This window comes from Sinocyclocheilus grahami, unplaced genomic scaffold (assembly GCF_001515645.1).
Source record: "Sinocyclocheilus grahami isolate Dianchi unplaced genomic scaffold, SAMN03320097.WGS_v1.1 scaffold836.1, whole genome shotgun sequence".
Lineage (NCBI taxonomy): Eukaryota > Metazoa > Chordata > Actinopteri > Cypriniformes > Cyprinidae > Sinocyclocheilus > Sinocyclocheilus grahami.
Window position 1 is genome coordinate 249,019 of NW_015506015.1, and position 18,355 is coordinate 267,373.

Genomic DNA, 18,355 nt, shown 5'->3' on the forward strand with positions numbered 1-18,355 from the left:
GAAGGAGCTCAGAGAATGAAAACTGAGTTTGATAAACTGGATCCTGAGAACAGTGGAAAGGTAGCAAATGGCATCAGACTTCACAAACAGACTGGTACAAAAATGTTAGTCATATTGATTAATGTAAATATCCTGCATTCTGTTTGTAGGTGAGGGGTGCAGACTTTCTGCAGGTGTTGAGGAAGTTTGAGCTGCATCTGAAGAGAGAGCACCTGGGTCTGTTTTTGTCTCGGTGTGGTCTGAAGCTAAAAAAGGGTTGTGTACAGTACTTGAACTTTCTGCGCACCTTCCAGGACAGAAGTTCAGATGGCATTACTCACAAGATCATCTCCAACCCAAAACACAGGTCAGATTTACATCATAGCAATATCCTAATAATATATATTCATATGGAGCTTTGATCCCTCCAGGTTCCAAACACCTGCAAAAATATGCTTAATCAGTGGCAAGAGAGGGCGTTCCTAATATTTCCATAGGGGCATAGATATAAATTAACAGTCCATATTCAAGTGGATTAATACAGGCATATGCCAGTTGTCTTATTCAGATTTCTAGAAACAAGAATTTTGAATTCATTGGAATATGACAATCACTCTGCTGAATTTACATGACATACATCATTCAATTGTAATCTAAATTTAATATCAGAATATTTATCAGAATTTTGCATGTAAACAAGGAGAATACTTCACCTTTGTACACTACTATTCAAATGTTTGGGGTAAGTAAGATTTTATTTTTGAAAGAAATTAATAGTTATATTCATCAAAGATTTATTAAATTAATCCAATTTACAATGCTACAAACAATTTCTATTTTAATCTGTTTAATTTCGTTTATTCCTCTTTTTATTCATATTAATCAATCAGTCAATCAATTAATCAATCAATGTCAGTTTCCACAAAAATATTAAGCAGTACAAATGTTCAATTCAAATGTACAAATTCAACATTGATAATAACATGAAATTTCACATGAGTGTCAGACTCTGGTTCATGTTTTGTGTGTGTTTTGCTCCCCATGTGACTCCAATGCCCTTATATGGTCCTTCCTGTTCCTGTCCTCGTTTGTGTGTATTCGTCTCCAGCTGTGTTTATTAGTTTGTTCCCAGGTGTTCTCCATTGGTCCTGTGTGTTCTTGTTCTTTGTCAGCCGTTGAACGTCGTCCTGATGTGTCGAGTCCTGTGATCCCCAGCCTTTGTTAATAAAACCCTTTTGATTTATTCTACTCCGTGTCTCCTCGTTCCTCGTGTGTGTAACTTGACAATGAGGACCAAATCAGCATTTTAGAACAATTTTTAAAGGCTTGTGTGACACTGAAGCCTGGAGTAATGATGCTGAAAATTCAGCTTTGGCATCACAGCAATAAATTGCATTTTAAAATATATTAAAATAGAAAACTGTAATTGTAAAAATATTACTGTTTTTATTGTATTTTTGATCAAATACTATCTATAGAATTAAGTGTATCTTGTGGGATTTCATCTAGATTAAGAAACGGAATATTACCACATACAAAATTGATTCTGATGAGTGTAGATAATTCTGTTCTGTCATCAGTAACAGTGCAGTATGGAAACAGAAACTCTTGAGTCTTTTCTGTGCTTACACAGAGCCCAAATTACACAGAAGCATCCAGAGAAAGTGAACTTTAAGCCTTGTAGTCAAACTCTTTCAATTTCTAACAAGCTTACGGCCCATAGTTCTCCCCTGCCCTGGGTCACCCAGCACACCGGGATCAGTAAACAGCTACTGAACACTAGGCCTAAACTGACTGTGTTTGGTTTGATTGGGGTGGTCCACAGCTTAAAGGATTGGCGGATGAATAAAATAGGGCAGGCAAACAGTTGCAATGTATAGAACCTTTCACCATGGTGACAAAATACATGGCCCCAAAAAGTATTAGGATACTAAAGCCACTCTTTACAATCTATGAATTTTATTGCAGAAGATAATAAACAAAATATTAGATCAAATGCAATTTGTAAACAAAAAATGGTTTTGAAAAAGAACTTTACTCCAAACTAACTTCACTTTATATTTTTCTTTAGTATTTTCTTAATCAACTCTGACTCAGAGTTGTTCGTAGTTCATGTTTGAACCTTAATCGTCTTTATATTCTTCAGAGAAAAAAGTGTTTTAAAAAAACTTTTCATTTTCTGCAGGTTTCATTCTGATGAGAACCTCAGTTGTGTTTCCTCTCTAAGTGCCATAGAGGCCAAATTAACTCGCCTGTTTCAGTCAGAGTACCTCTCACTCCTCCAGAGCTTTCAGTGAGTACAATCCCATTCTCTCTCTCCATCTCTCTTTCTCCCCTTTTCTCCTTGTGAACAAGACCCCATTAACACCCTCTAAATTGAGAACAGGTATCTTTTCTCTCTCTTTTAACACACAAGATGTTTCACTAAATTTGGGGTCGAAGGTTGGCACTTTTTTGGTCTATTTAATTAGAACTTTGCACTGTTACTAAGAACCTCATCACAGAAACCCTTCTGCTCAAATGAGTTTCCATTTGAACCCTTTAAACTCCAGATCCTCTAACCAGAAGCATCTCTCTTGAGTTTGAAAAGCATATCGTCTTACCTTCAGCTTATGCATTTAGAAAATGCTTTAATGCTATTTGAAAAGTAAATGTAATTTCATTTACAAATATATGTGTGTTTCTCTGCATGTGTGTATTTGTATAGGAACATTGACAAGCTTAATAAAGGGGCCATTAGTAAAGAAGAATTCCGAGCTGCTATGGAGAGCAGGTATACTATTTCTATCTCTAATTAAGCTACATGATTACTGTAGGCATGCAAAAGTTGTTTTTGTCAATTGTTGTGACAGAAATTGCACATTCACATGGTCTAATCGAATCTTACTTTCAGAATATTTGCTTTAAAAATTCTGTCATCATCAGTACTCTCATTTGGGGACATTAAAATAAAGAAAAGAGTCTTTATCAAAATGTTAAAGCTGACATCTTTTCACACAATGAAAAATTTATGTTGATTAATTTCAGATAAAACATGATATATAATTTATGTGTTTGGTTAGGATTGCTTGGTAAAACAATACCACTGGACCAGTGGTTCTCAACCTTTTTGACTCTAATTCCCACCACAATATTTGAAGCTCCCCCCAAAATATTTCTGTTACTTCTGTTGTAACAACAAAGCTGCTCGTTTATAAACATTTTTATTTACAGCAACTAGATATTATAAATAATTCAAATCCATAATTCCAGAAGTTTTGAGAATAGTGTTCTTTAGCTTTCATGCTTTTTTATAACACATGAATTTAAATGACTTTTCTATTTTTTTGTGGTTACATTTTTTTCATAAATAGCTATGTCTACCTGATAAAATATTTTAGAGTTTGACGTAACTTGAAAAACATAATCCTCATTAACTAATTATAAAAATTTCCATGACTTTTTAATTTTTACATTTTTTTTTGACTTCGTAGAAATCATTCTTTTACAAATCCCTCATATATCCAGGTTTTCAAGACTGTTAGAATCCTGTTCCAAGGATTTGTTGTTGAGGCATCCAATTAAATTACGCAATACAATGTCAGCTTACATTTGAATTTTTAGGTGTTTTAACTTATCTTTATTTATATTACATCATTCTAAGCCATCTTGCAGCCCCCTTGAAAGTTTGAAAAGCCCCCCTTTTGGGCTCTGGCCCCCTGTTTGAGAATCACTGACTGTACTACACTCTTAAGAAAAATGGTTCTAAACAGTACCAGAAAAGGGTTCTTCAGCTTGTAACAATAGCAGAACCCTTTTTGGTGCTAAATAGTACCTTTTTTATAGGGTTGAAAATGCTATATCCTCACCATGCTTTGAAAATGCTATATCCTCCTGAGAACCAGAAATAAAAAGCTTTGTGAATTTAGTAGCCCTAAATGTATAATAAACATGCTTTTAGTCCTGGTGTCCTCTACAGTGGACATGTATGAAATGATGTCCTGTTTCATAACAGGAAGTCATATTTTGATTTGAAACCCCATAACATTTTCCTGAGATGTTGATTTATGACAAACAATTTGAAAATTAATCAGATTTAAATTATAATTACAAAATATGATCATATTTCCATAAGGATGTACAGTTTTATCACTAAATTAATGTCAGCCATTTTTAAAAACCAAGGAGAGAGAGCGGTCATGGTGAAACATCCAATCATTTGGTATCTCTGGAAAGCCCTGAATGTGCTCTGTACAGGACATCCAGACTGAAGACTGTGACATGTGAGGTCTCAGGGAAATTCTCTAAAATATAATGTCCACTACAGAGGCAAAAACTCCATAGCTGGGTCTCAGGAGGATATAGGACCTTATTGGTGTTATAAATAACCTTTTTAATGATAGTTTTTCATTAATATTAGTATGTTAATATCATTAATATTAGTATTATTTGTATACATTATTTATTATGATTGTTTTTTACCCCTGTATCTGCCTGGTTTTATAATATCTTGAAGTGTCTATTAGGGGTTTACATAAAATCAACAACAACAACGTGTCAATTAGATACTTTTTTTAATGACGTGAAATTGTAGCAAACATGACTTTGTTCTAACAACAGTTAATAGCAGAATACATTAATGAAATAAATAAATAATAAATAAATGCTTAAAGAAATAAAACAAAATAGAGCATAAAATAGTGTATTGAAGACCAAGCTCCAGTGAAATATCTTCACAATCCTCTATGATGCCCTTAAGTTAATCATTATCTGTATTTTGGTGTGATTGAATGGCAGTTTCTCTCTGCAGATGATGAGGTTGTAGGATGTGACAGCATCTGAAATGCACAATTGAGTTTAGATATACGGTTTGTCTCCTTTCATTTGTTTATGTGAAAACAATTGTTTATGAAGGCCAAAAGTAGTATGTGAGCACTTCACAATGTTAAAAGGAAAAAGGATAGCTAGGTGTGTTTATGCATAAACCCTAGTAATACAACATATCTAACAAAATGGACCAAAAATTCAATATCTTTGTTACTTACTTAGTGAAGAAGAGGAGAGTATCCTTAACTGAATAGAGCTGGTCACACTTACATGTTTTGTTAAACTAAAGAGAGAAAAGACATAGGAATCCAATTAGCATTTGAAAGTTATAATTTATAGACATTTTAAGAAAGAAATTATTTACCTGTTGAGGGTGTGTTGACGGTCTGTGTAGTTGGATGGCTGGGCTCCAGAAAATCAGTAATGAGGCTTCTTAGAGTGTAGCCTCGGTTAAGGTTTTACAGTAAAACAACAACAACAACAACAGCAGCATGTTGTGTGAATTATGTTTTTATTGACATGCAAAATTGTCAGTGCTCTTAACAACAGTTATTAGCTGAATACATTAATGAATGACAATTGACATTGAACATGAATAAATACATAAAGAAGTGCAACACAAAATAAGAACAAAAAATAGATGTGATGAAGACCAACTTTCAGTGAAACAATCAATCCAATCCATATGATGCCTTTAAGTCTATTATGTTGGTGTGATTAAGTGGCGATTTTTCTCTGCTCGTGATGAGGTTGTAGGATGTGATACATCTGAAATACACAATTGAGTTAGAGTTGCAGTGTGTCCATGTGTTTGTGTCAAAACAATTATGTTTACGAAGGCCAAAAGCAAAAATGGACAGAATGTGAGCCCTTCACAATCTTAAAAGAAAAAAAAGTAATGGTATATTGAGAGTGTGTTAACAGTCTGTGTAGTTGGATCACTGAACTCCAGAAAATCAGTAATGAGGTGCTTTGTCAGTTACAGATTTGAAAAACAAAAGGGGGGGAATAAAGAACCCTACGCTCTAAAACAAAGAACCATTTCAGCATAAAAGGGTTCTTCAGAATGCTATGGTTCTAAATAAAGCCATTACTGCATGTAAAGAACCTTTAAAGAACCATCTTTTTTAGACTGACATCTGCATATGATGAATTACTAAGTATTTTTCTTTGGTCACCTAATTTATCTAGCCTACTACAAGTAAACCAGGACTGTGACTGGTGCCCCCTCAAGAAAGACCCTGCCTTATCTGGGTCTAAATGGAGTGATAACCTAATTTAGTCATATTATGACAGTTTTAAACTCCCTGTCTTTTCTCTCTGCCCTTTAAAACACATTTACCTCACCATAATCCACTTTGTTTGAGTATGTAGTATTGTAGTCAGTGTGGACCATGTCTGTCTGTTCTGAAGGACAATCTCACATTTTTATTCATAATCTTTGATAAGTTCATTTGTCTTTATCTGTGTTTTCTGGAGCGAGTGAAGGTTGTAGTTTGTGTGAGTGAATTTTTGAGGGTGTGCATACGTGTATGTAAAGTCTAATCCCTTGATTGACTAGCCACTGTGTGTCCAGCTCTGTGCGATGGCCGGTGAAGAGGGCAGTTGACCTTATGACCTCTTGACTCCGCAGTGTGCGAGAGGGTCAATGAGTGGCGTATGCTTAAGGCCTGCTGGACTGGCCGGCCCTGATGAGTGGACTCTCGGCTGTGGTGACATCAGTGATCTCTTGCTGACCTTCCCCTGACCTTCTCCACAGGTTTGGCCTAGAGATTTCCGATCCTCAGTTTGAGCAGCTGTTGGACAGGCTCCCTCTTGACCGCCACGGAAATGTGCAGTACCCGATCTTCATGGCAGCCTTTGACACCAGGTACAGACCCTTTTGACCAGTCAGGTCAGCATTTGTTGTATCACTGTTCACTGCAGGCTAGCTTTGGATTTGTTGAATGTTATTTCATGCTGCAAAAATTAATTAGCATAGAAGTAGTACCACATAAATATTACAAATGCAATTGACTAAGAAGGATTTGACTAATAGTCTCCATTATTATTAACTTTCAAGCTAAAAAGAGTCTTCTTCACATTTTTATAGGGTCTTGCAATCTATTTCAGAGATTTCGAATAATATTTGACACTGTATTATATTTGGTAGTGCTCAAAAAAAGTGAAAGTGATGTGACCAAGTATGGTGACCCATACTCGGATTTAGTACTCTGCATTTATCCCATCCAAAGAGCACACACACAGCAGTGAACACACACCCGGAGAAGTGGGCAGCCATTTTTTTGCTGCGGCACCCGGTGAGCAGTTGGGGGTTCAGTGCCTTGCTCAAGGGCACCTCAGTCATGGTATTGAAGGTGGGAGAGAGCACTGTACATTCACTCCCCTCACCTACAATCCCTGCCGGTACGAGACTCGAACCCGCAACTTTTTGGGTTACAAGTCCGACTCGCTAACCATTAGGCCACAACTTCCCCAATGACTGATGGGGATTTGCATGAACCATAGTTTAATTTGTTTATTTAGATATTTCAATTCATGACCATCCATTTCTGAAAATAGTCTCCAACTAAAAGGCACTGAATAGAAATTGTATATACTGAACTTTTTTTTTTTCGTTTTATATAATTCTATATATAGCACAATTCATGCTGAACATAGGCATGCCACATTTACGTTTCTATGTTTAACCTTTAAAGGTGACATATCATGAAAATCTGACTTTTCCAGGTTTTAAGTGCTATAATCAGGTCCCTGGTGCATCTACCAACCAAGGAAACGTGAAAAAGAATAACCCAGTAACTTTGTTTTGGTAAGCCTTTTTCTGCAAGCATCTGAGAAAACGAGCGCGTCTGATTTCGCTCCCTTGGTGACGTGGCAAAGGGATCTCATTATAATATTACCGCCCCTTAATCTGTAAGTTTCCACCCATGGCGCCGTCATTTTGATTTCGCAAGCGACAACAGTGTACCAGCTCTAATGCCATGGCGAAAGTTTGAGCAAAACATACTAACTGTTCTGCCTTTGTCTGCACAGACGAGCACAGAACACTATTTAGATCTAAAATAAACATGCAATTTATTTCCCAGCAGTATACCTTCACAGACATAACCGACTGTTTTTGTAACTCATATGTGTTTTTAATGTAAACTTGTGTGTGAATGAGAACTTAGTTTAGTACTCACATGCTGTGACAGGCGCTTTCTGTCTGTGTGTTTCGGATGTGTGCTCTCAGAAAACCGTATATCAGAAGTTTAAACTCATATGGTTTAAAACGTATGATTTCAGTGCGATAAACATGATAATCAGAACTATAACAAATGTTTTTAGGAGGTCCGAGCTTTAATGGCGCAGCTCTATTCTGGAAAAGGGGGTGGGGAGCAGCAGCTCATTTGCATTTAAAGAAACAGGCCCGAAAAACAGCGTGTTTTTACTTCCACTCAAAATAGGCATTTCAAAATGATATAAGAAATGATCTGTTGAGTATTTTGAGCTGAAACTTCACAGACACATTCTGGGGACACCAGAGACTTATATTACATATTATAAAAAGGGGCATAATATGTCTCCTTTAAGAAGTTAAATCACAATTTAACTGATGATTTTATTGTCTAGCCAAATACTGAAAATCTAAGAGAAAATATAATTATGTGAAAATATACATTTAAGAGACAGCAAAAAGTAACGCAACTTTTCTTTTGCAAAATGTTCTTATGCACTATTATTACTAACCAGTTTTTACTAAGTTTAAAATGTTTTAGAACATTTTCAATCTGATCAGCACACAATACAAGCCGTCATTTAAATGAAAAGCATTTGAATTAAGTTGTATATAACTCTTAAGTAAGGTATTATTTGTGTGTGTGTGTGTGTGTGTTTGTAAATATAGCTACAACAGTTTGCGTCATTTGTATTCAGGATGAGGGAAGAGATTAGGTCTATAGTGACATCATGCTTCAGGGTGGCTCTTTTCTTTTCTTTGCTTTGTATTTTTGTCACTGTGTTTGACTGGTAGGATGCCACAGAAAGAAATACGTTAGCCTAAAAATTAATAATGTTTAGGTTTATATAACAGTTTTATATATGTGTACAAGTGTATGCGTAACACTGGTTAACTTATATGATTGAAGCTAATTTGCAAAAATAATCATCCTAGAATTTAACAAGCTTACAAGTTTGTAAGTCAGTCAGATTTCAGTTAATATTTTAACTTAAAGTATTTTGTTGAGAGTTACACTGGCATAAAGAATTTTCATTTCATTTATCAAACAATTGCCGAATCTACAGACCTTGTAAGATATTGTAATAACTAAACTTTGATTTAAACACAATGTTTTGAACTCAAACTGATGCTGCTGAAAACAGCGGTGAACCGGTAACGAAGTAAATGCAGCATGTGGAACAAGGAACAAGTACATAGAGAAATAAGAGAATAACCAAATATGGTATGTATTTGTTGCAATGAGCTTATCACTTTATGTGTTTGTGTGAAGATGCTTAAAAATGGTTGGATATGAGGATTAGGTTCTGATCACCCTGGGGGACCCATGTGAACTCCCCTGACCACCTAATGAATGACCAACAATAACCAATGCAATGTAAACGTTTCTTAAATAGAACAGGGTAATGAATTTTAATCTGCTAGAGTAGCAGCTCTGAGACATGCGGTTTTAGTGTGTGTGTGTGTGTGTGTGTGTGTGTGTTTCTTGGGTGTGTGCACGCATCAAATGGGGGTAGGGTATAAGCTTAGCTGCTCATTTTATTTTCTCTCTCAGTGTGCGTAGGGGATAAAGACCTAGAAAACCAGCCTGGCTTAGTTGACAGGTGACAAGGGTTATACTGAATGGGGATTTTGTAATACTAACAGTGGGGAAAAAGCCCATGCACCAAGGGACCTCCTGAATAGAGAGAAAGAAAACTTTAGAACTTCTATACTCGCGGAGAACAGTGAGAAAGGCCGACCATGCCCCGCCAATGACAGCTACAAACTCTCGCTCTCTCCCTCTTGCTCTCCCTCTGTCTCATGAGAAATGCTAAATCATTCATGCTAAAGCGGCCTGATCCCAGTGTCACTAGTTCCTGTGTGGCATTTCCTCTGTTTGGGTGAAACTTTGACATGTTAGTCAAACAGAGCTTTAGCTGTCAACATTCAGACCTCACCAGATTACCATTGCTCACATCCCGCTCCAGCTTTCTTCTGAGTTTAATCACATTATTGTACCTTATATTGGACATTTAATAGCAACAATACAAAATAAATACATTTGTGTTCATGTGTGTAGTTTGAAATCATATGTTTTTTATATATAGATCCAGGTTATTTGTTACTTGACCTCTGAAATGTCAGATTTTGCTGATAACTTGAAGTTTTTATCAGCCAGATGTTAGGAAGAGCAGGAGTCAGATGATGAAATTATGTTTAAAATAAGCAGAATTTATCAAATTTTAAAGGGGTCATATGACATTGCTAAAAATAACATTATGTTGTCTATTTGGTGTAATGCAATGTGTTTATGCGGTTTAAGGTAAAAAAAAAAACACATTGCGTTGCGTATCGCGCCGCGTAAACATAAAACCATGTCTGCATTTGTGATCGAAGAAACGACAAACAACAAGTACTCTACACTGCTCAAAACTCGAGTTTGAATCATCATTGGCAAATTCTTTAAATATAAAATACATACTTACAGGCTGTGAGTCAGAAGCACCAGACTGTCTTTCCAAAGTTGGAACTGCCCCACTTTATAGAAACAGCCTTTGTGCCACAGACGCATTGTAGTCTACTCTCCCAGGAAACAGTCCTTCATAAAATGAGCTACACACATCTGAATATTTGGGTTGAACTGTTCTGGAACAATGTTATAAATACAACTTAACCACTGATTTCTAGTTGTGTCCTCTTTTGGAAGGCCAAACAAAGTTGTTTCGCTTTCACAACGAAACATACAGCGTCTCCACAACATGGCGGTGGCGGCAACAACAATACTACAGCGAGAATAAAAGTTACGCCTTTCTTCTTTGTGTGAACATTTGGGCGGTGTTATGCAAATCTTCCCACACAGTGACATAGACATGTGGGGGCGTGTTTAAACGAGGCGTTTTAGGAGGGCGTGGACAAGTCTTAACATTTATAAAGAATATCTCTTTGGGTTTGAGACTTTAGTCTTTGCAACTTTAGGGATCTTATCTATGCATGAACAGCTTGCAACACTCCATAGAGAAATGAAAACTTGAAATCGCATCATATTATTTAATTGTGTCTTTGTTAAACCTTGGACCAGGTGGGAAAAATTTCAAAAAGGTTTGCTATAACAAACAAAGGGAATGGAAATGTACTACTGGCCTTTTTCTACCCCTTATCTCTGAATATAATTGGGGAGTAACAGTACGCAAACATGACGGTTTGGTATGTACCTAGGTTTTGACATCACGGTTTGGTATGGTTTCGGTACAGCAGGGGTAAAAACTAAACATTAAATTGCTTTTTTATTATTATTAAACAGTGGTTTACTGAACAAATGTCTCTTTCTTTAAATAAATTCAGTTGTAATTACAATTTTCTTAGGAATAAAAATAGCCTACCTCCTCGGCTTATGTTCTACACTATAGGGAGCCCTTTTACATTAATATAAGGTTTGTATAATATAATATAAACAATTAACAACAGAGCCTAAACTTAAATTTAATTACTATTTATTTTAAAATATAATAATAAACACTCAACTTAAACAAAATGTATTCAAACATTTAAATTGCACATGACGCAGTTTTTAACAACTTCTAAATTAAAAAATTTCTATTTGTTGTTGAAATATTAATTTGCACAGTGGCTGTCATAGCTTGTTTCATATGTATTCCCTCTGCACATTTACTGCTCAAAAAGTACAGTTGAAGTCAAAAGTTTACATATACCTTGCAAATCTGCAAAATGTTAATTATTTTACCAAAATAAGAGGGATCATACAAAATGCATGTTATTGTTTATTTAGTACTGACCTGAATAAGATATTTCACATAAAAGATGTTTACATATAGTCCACAAGGAAAAATAATAGTTGCATTTATAAAATTACCCCGTTCAAAAGTTTACATACACTTGATTCTGAATGATCCACAGCTGTGTTTTTTTGTTTAGTGATCGTTGTTCATGAGTCCAATGTTTGTCCTGAACAGTTAAGCTGCCTAAAAAAATCCTTCAGGTCCCACAAATTCTTTGATTTTCCAGAATTTTTGTGTATTTGAACCCTGAAATTGCACATGACGCAGTTTTTAACAACTTCTAAATTAAAAAATTTCTATTTGTTGTTGAAATATTAATTTGCACAGTGGCTGTCATAGCTTGTTTCATATGTATTCCCTCTGCACATTTACTGCTCAAAAAGTACAGTTGAAGTCAAAAGCTTACATATACCTTGCAAATCTGCGAAATGTTAATTATTTTACCAAAATAAGAGGGATCATACAAAATGCATGTTATTGTTTATTTAGTACTGACCTGAATAAGATATGTCACATAAAATATGTTTACATATAGTCCACAAGAGAAAATAATTGTTGAATTTATAAAAAGTTTACATACACTTGATTCTGAATGATCCACAGCTATGTTTTTTTGTTTAGTGATCGTTGTTCATGAGTCCAATGTTTGTCCTGAACAGTTAAGCTGCCTCTTCTTTTCTTAAAAAAATCCTTCAGGTCCCACAAATTCTTTGATTTTCCAGAATTTTTGTGTATTTGAACCCTTTCCAACAATGATTGTATGATTTTGAGATCCATCTTTTCACACTGAGGACAATTGAGGGTTCAAACCCATGAACAACTATCACTAAACAAAACAAAACAAAAACAAAAACAAAAAAAATACAGCTGGGGATCATTCAGGTAACAACACTGTATTAAGAATCAAGTGTATGTAAACTTTTGAAGGGGGTCATTTTTATAAATTCAACAATTATTTTCTCTTGTGGACTATATGTAAACATATTTTATTTGACATATCTTATTCAGGTCAGTACTAAATGAACAATAACATGCATTTTGTATGATTCCTCTTGTTTTGGTAAAGTAATTAACATTTTGCAGATTCTGCAAGATGTATGTAAACTTTTGACTTCAACTGTATAAAGATCTGATTAATATGTCATCAGTTATTTACTTTTTGATGACCTCTAGCATGAACGATTTAACTATATTACATTTTTCAAAAGTTTGGTGTATTTTTTTATTAATAAAAAAGTGACAGAAAAGACATTTTTAATGTTACAGACAATTTCTATTTAAAATAAACATTATTCTTTTGAATTGTGTATACCTCAAAGAAATCAGCATATTAGAATGATTTATGAAGGATCATGTAACACCAAAGACTTTGACACTAAATACAGCTTTGCAATTACAGGAATAATTAGCATTTTAAAATATATTCAGCTAGAAAACAGTTTTTAATTCTTACTAATATTTTACAATAAACATAAGAGATTTATTTTAAAAAATATGTTTAAAAAATCTTACTGATCCTAAACAATTGTATTATATTATATTATATTATATTATATTATATTATATTATATTATATTATTCCCCTTTCAGGTTCCTTTAAGGAACTCAGATCTGGAAATTCATACTTTTATAGAAATTTTTGAGAGGCTAGTAATTGTCTTGAGGTATAGTGCTATTCATGAAAATGAATTTCACACATTACTGTATTCCCTTTGCACATTTACTACTCAAAAAGTATCAAGATCTGAAAAATATATCATCAGTTATTTACTTTTTGATGACCTCCATTATGAAATATTTAACGATATTCGTGTTTTTCTACTGTAAACATCTGGTAATTAGAAGATTCGTAGAGTTGATCAGCCTCGATTTAGCTCGATTTGTCTGCTCCTCTCTATGGTTTTAATAGGTTGTTGGGCCCCTCACAGTTTGTGTGGTCCCTATGGTGAGACCGAGAAACCAAGCAGGCATAGGATGGGTAGATGTCAGATCTTCATGTGGGAACCTCAGACGTCAAAATCCCAGATATCCCACCCTAATCTCCAGCAAAACATTTTGTTTTTCCTCTTTCTCTCTCTTCGGTCCCTCTCTCTCTTTCCTTTCCTCCCTCCACCCATTTAGGGCTTTAATTTTTATTCATGGGGTGTGAAGGGGTTGAGACGGGGGTGTGGGGACAGGATCGGGATGGAAGGGGATAACTTCTTGAGCTGGGTCCAGGGCTCAGACCAGCACAGCTGACAATGGCCTCAGTGTTGTGCTGGGTGTTGTGAGCAGGCCGTTTGGACATTCTTTCCCTGTCAGTGGAAGCAGATCTGGGAGGTAGCGGTGCCCGGGATTACCATCTCATTAATAGCAGCCATGACTTTTGTTCAAAGATCGACTTGTGTAATGTTGCCGTGTGGATGATGGGTAATCCGCTGAAGCTGCAGCTGTAGGGGAAACTGGACACACACACAAACACACACACATTGGGACTATACAATGTGAAATTGTATGAAAGAGGCATTGAAAACATACATAAAATTATAGACGTCGATATTGACAGACAAACTGACCGTCAAACAAAAAACAACCTAAAAAGCCATTTTAATATCAAAATTGCATTGCAGAAATTATGAGGCAGCTTGACTGGGGAAAGACAGTAGCGGTCAGTGGTCATATATATATATATATATATATACAGTGGGTACGGAAAGTATTCAGACCCCCTTAAATTTTTCACTCTTTGTTATATTGCAGCCATTTGCTAAAATCATTTAAGTTAATTTTTTTTCCTCATTAATGTACACACAGCACCCCATATTGACAGAAAAACACAGAATTGTTGACATTTATGCAGATTTATTAAAAAAGAAAATCTGAAATATCACATGGTCCTAAGTATTCAGACCCTTTGCTCAGTATTTAGTAGAAGCACCCTTTTGAACTAATACAGCCATGAGTCAAATTCAACAATTATTTTCTCTTGTGGACTATATGTAAACATATTTTATTTGACATATCTTATTCAGGTCAGTACTAAATGAACAATAACATGCATTTTGTATGATTCCTCTTGTTTTGGTAAAGTAATTAACATTTTGCAGATTCTGCAAGATGTATGTAAACTTTTGACTTCAACTGTATAAAGATCTGATTAATATGTCATCAGTTATTTACTTTTTGATGACCTCTAGCATGAACGATTTAACTATATTACATTTTTCAAAAGTTTGGTGTATTTTTTTATTAATAAAAAAGTGACAGAAAAGAGAACTCAGATCTGGAAATTCATACTTTTATAGAAATTTTTGAGAGGCTAGTAATTGTCTTGAGGTATAGTGCTATTCATGAAAATGAATTTCACACATTACTGTATTCCCTTTGCACATTTACTACTCAAAAAGTATCAAGATCTGAAAAATATATCATCAGTTATTTACTTTTTGATGACCTCCATTATGAAATATTTAACGATATTCGTGTTTTTCTACTGTAAACATCTGGTAATTAGAAGATTCGTAGAGTTGATCAGCCTCGATTTAGCTCGATTTGTCTGCTCCTCTCTATGGTTTTAATAGGTTGTTGGGCCCCTCACAGTTTGTGTGGTCCCTATGGTGAGACCGAGAAACCAAGCAGGCATAGGATGGGTAGATGTCAGATCTTCATGTGGGAACCTCAGACGTCAAAATCCCAGATATCCCACCCTAATCTCCAGCAAAACATTTTGTTTTTCCTCTTTCTCTCTCTTCGGTCCCTCTCTCTCTTTCCTTTCCTCCCTCCACCCATTTAGGGCTTTAATTTTTATTCATGGGGTGTGAAGGGGTTGAGACGGGGGTGTGGGGACAGGATCGGGATGGAAGGGGATAACTCCTTGAGCTGGGTCCAGGGCTCAGACCAGCACTGCTGACAATGGCCTCAGTGTTGTGCTGGGTGTTGTGAGCAGGCCGTTTGGACATTCTTCCCCTGTCAGTGGAAGCAGATCTGGGAGGTAGCGGTGCCCAGGATTACCATCTCATTAATAGCAGCCATGACTTTTGTTCAAAGATCGACTTGTGTAATGTTGCCGTGTGGATGATGGGTAATCCGCTGAAGCTGCAGCTGTAGGGGAAACTGGACACACACACAAACACACACACATTGGGACTATACAATGTGAAATTGTATGAAAGAGGCATTGAAAACATACATAAAATTATAGACGTCGATATTGACAGACAAACTGACCGTCAAACAAAAAACAACCTAAAAAGCCATTTTAATATCAAAATTGCATTGCAGAAATTATGAGGCAGCTTGACTGGGGAAAGACAGTAGCGGTCAGTGGTCATATATGGAGTTCAACCGACCCCTCGTCTGTTAAAATAACATGCTGTCTCTCCTCTCTGAAGATCAGTCGTCTGAGGCAGAGAGGTGGTCTGCCAATGACTCTGAATCAGATCTGAACTTGGGTGGCAATCTGAAATACATGTATATTAATCTAAGTAATACAGCATGTAAAAAAAAAAATCGAAATTCAAGTGCCATCACTCAGTTTGAACTCGCAGAACTTAGTAGATGTGGGGGAGGGCAGTTTTAAAGACAAATGATACCTTTCCATTATAACAGTTTATTTTAAGGTCAGATTCTCATTAGTTGCTTATTTGCATACATATTAATATCATATTGGCTGTTTGTTAGTACTTATAAAGCACACATTAATGCCTTATTCTGTATGAACATGTTCTAGATCCCTTAACCCAACCCAATACCTAAGCTAAACAACTACCTTACTAACTATTAATAAGCAGCATAAACTTAACAACTACCTCACTAACTATTAATAAGCAACAAATAAGGAGTTTATTGAGGGGAAACTCTTAAACGTGAATGTGTTCCCTATTCTAAAATGTTACTAAATTTGTTTTATTTATTTGTCTGTTTATTTATTTATTTATAAAAAACTTTTAATTAAAAAGTAAAATGTAACATGAGTAAATGGAGGATTTTACATTATTAAGAATATTGATTTTTTTTTTTACTTCATTACTTGAAATATTAGAGCATTAAATCAGGTTAAACTGAATTTGTTGCTGCTCTCTAAGAATGTTTCTTCCATATCTATATAACATTTTGCATACTGCACTAAGTGATATATTCTTCCTGGGGCAAAGTGAAGTTTTTTGAAGTCTTGTGATATCAGTAAAAAAAAAAAACTTATTTCAAGCAGATCATGTTCTAAAGCATTAGCAAATTTATTTTCAGTCTGAGTCTACGTCTAAGATGGATCAATTTAGGTTTTGAATTTCTTTTTTCAGCTTTACTAGCAAATCAACTTAAGAGCCATGTGCCCCCTAATGGGTATAAAAGAGACACTCATGTAAAATACCTTGAAGGGCTTATTTTTAAAAACAAAGGCAAAAGCTGCTAATTTTTATACAGTTTGTATAATAGATATAAAAACTAACTAGCTTTTTTCAGTTTCTAGTACATTTTTTATTTGATTATTTTACTATTTATTGCTATTTTATTTGACATTATTACTATTTACTACTAGTTTATTTTATTATTATAATTTTTTTGTTTGTTTGTTTTTTAGTTTTTCAATTCAAATGAAATGTCATGTCCAAGTGTTCACTTCACTTATAGAGGTAGCTAACATAGAATTTAAAAAATTTTTTTTTAACTTTTTAAAATGGAAAATTTTAGTGAGTTTATGAGTTTGAATTTCTGTGGATCTTCGAATTACAGTGGATCTTTAACTCATTCCATTTTTTAGTTTGAGTGTCTGTGAAACGCTAGTGTGTTTATTTGGCTTTACGCCAAAGTCACGTCCTGCTGTGTTCGTTTTTTGGCAGGGCTGTTATACATGGGAGTCCTGCTGAGATGTCCGTGGCTGGGTCACAAGGTCTCTTCCCTCGGCATCCAAGAGGTCCACTAATAGACTCAACCACTGAATATGATGAATTCTCAGTATTTAGCTCTATATTTGTTCTGCTGTGACAAGCAGTTTGGCAAATGGAGACTCACTCTTTGTTTAGTAGCATTTTTCAGGAACTTTTCTCACAGAGCTTTTAGTAAACACTTATTTTACCATACAGTCATGGCCTATTGCTATTCCTGGCTCATTCAGGTCAGATTAACTGTTGAAAAGAGCAGTCAGTCTTGAGAAAATCCTGAAGGCACGTTCACGTTGTCATCGACACAATGCACAAACACAAACATAATGCCTCTTGCAGTCAGTGTCTCCGCCGTTTGTCTCTTTGAACTGCTATCAACATTATTTGAAGAGTCTGTGTCTTTTAAATCTCACCATCTTTCTCTGTCCCTCCTTCCTATTTCTTCTTTTACACAGTGCGACTAACTCTGCTCTAGCCTGTGACCTCTCAAGCCAGCAGTCCGCCCACCTCGTTCGGACTGTGGCCCTAAGATGGCCCAGACCGCTGCCCTAAAGCCTAGGGAGTGGTTGTCCTCTCTTGTGCACAAAAGAACCACAGCTATCCGCTCAGCCAAGTCCGGCCCCCATCAACCCATCCAAGCGCACAGGGAACACATTAGCCTAGGCTGGGCTTTGTGCATCTGGCTTTTCTCATGTGCTAACACTTCAAGATCG

The 18,355-nt window shown here is 35.6% G+C and overlaps 1 protein-coding gene across 1 annotated transcript; it reads left to right on the top strand.

Moving 5' to 3' along the window:
* On the top strand, positions 1–18,333 carry LOC107562744 (EF-hand calcium-binding domain-containing protein 6-like). The gene is made up of 6 exons (XM_016247444.1): positions 1–60; positions 150–346; positions 2,165–2,272; positions 2,687–2,752; positions 6,545–6,655; positions 18,098–18,333. The coding sequence occupies exons 1-6, from the start codon at positions 16–18 to the stop codon at positions 18,192–18,194; spliced, it is 624 nt and encodes a 207-aa protein (XP_016102930.1). The 5' UTR covers positions 1–15; the 3' UTR covers positions 18,195–18,333.
* The last annotated feature ends 22 nt before the right edge of the window (positions 18,334–18,355 follow it).

What these genes read in the sequence shown, in the direction of transcription:
- LOC107562744 (XM_016247444.1), top strand. Translation starts at nt 16, where the DNA reads ATGAAAACTGAGTTTGATAAACTGGATCCTGAGAACAGTGGAAAG. An exon ending in ATCTCCAACCCAAAACACAG is followed by an intron (nt 347 to 2,164) that starts GTCAGATTTACA and finishes CATTTTCTGCAG; the next exon opens with GTTTCATTCTGATGAGAACC. An exon ending in CGAGCTGCTATGGAGAGCAG is followed by an intron (nt 2,753 to 6,544) that starts GTATACTATTTC and finishes CCTTCTCCACAG; the next exon opens with GTTTGGCCTAGAGATTTCCG.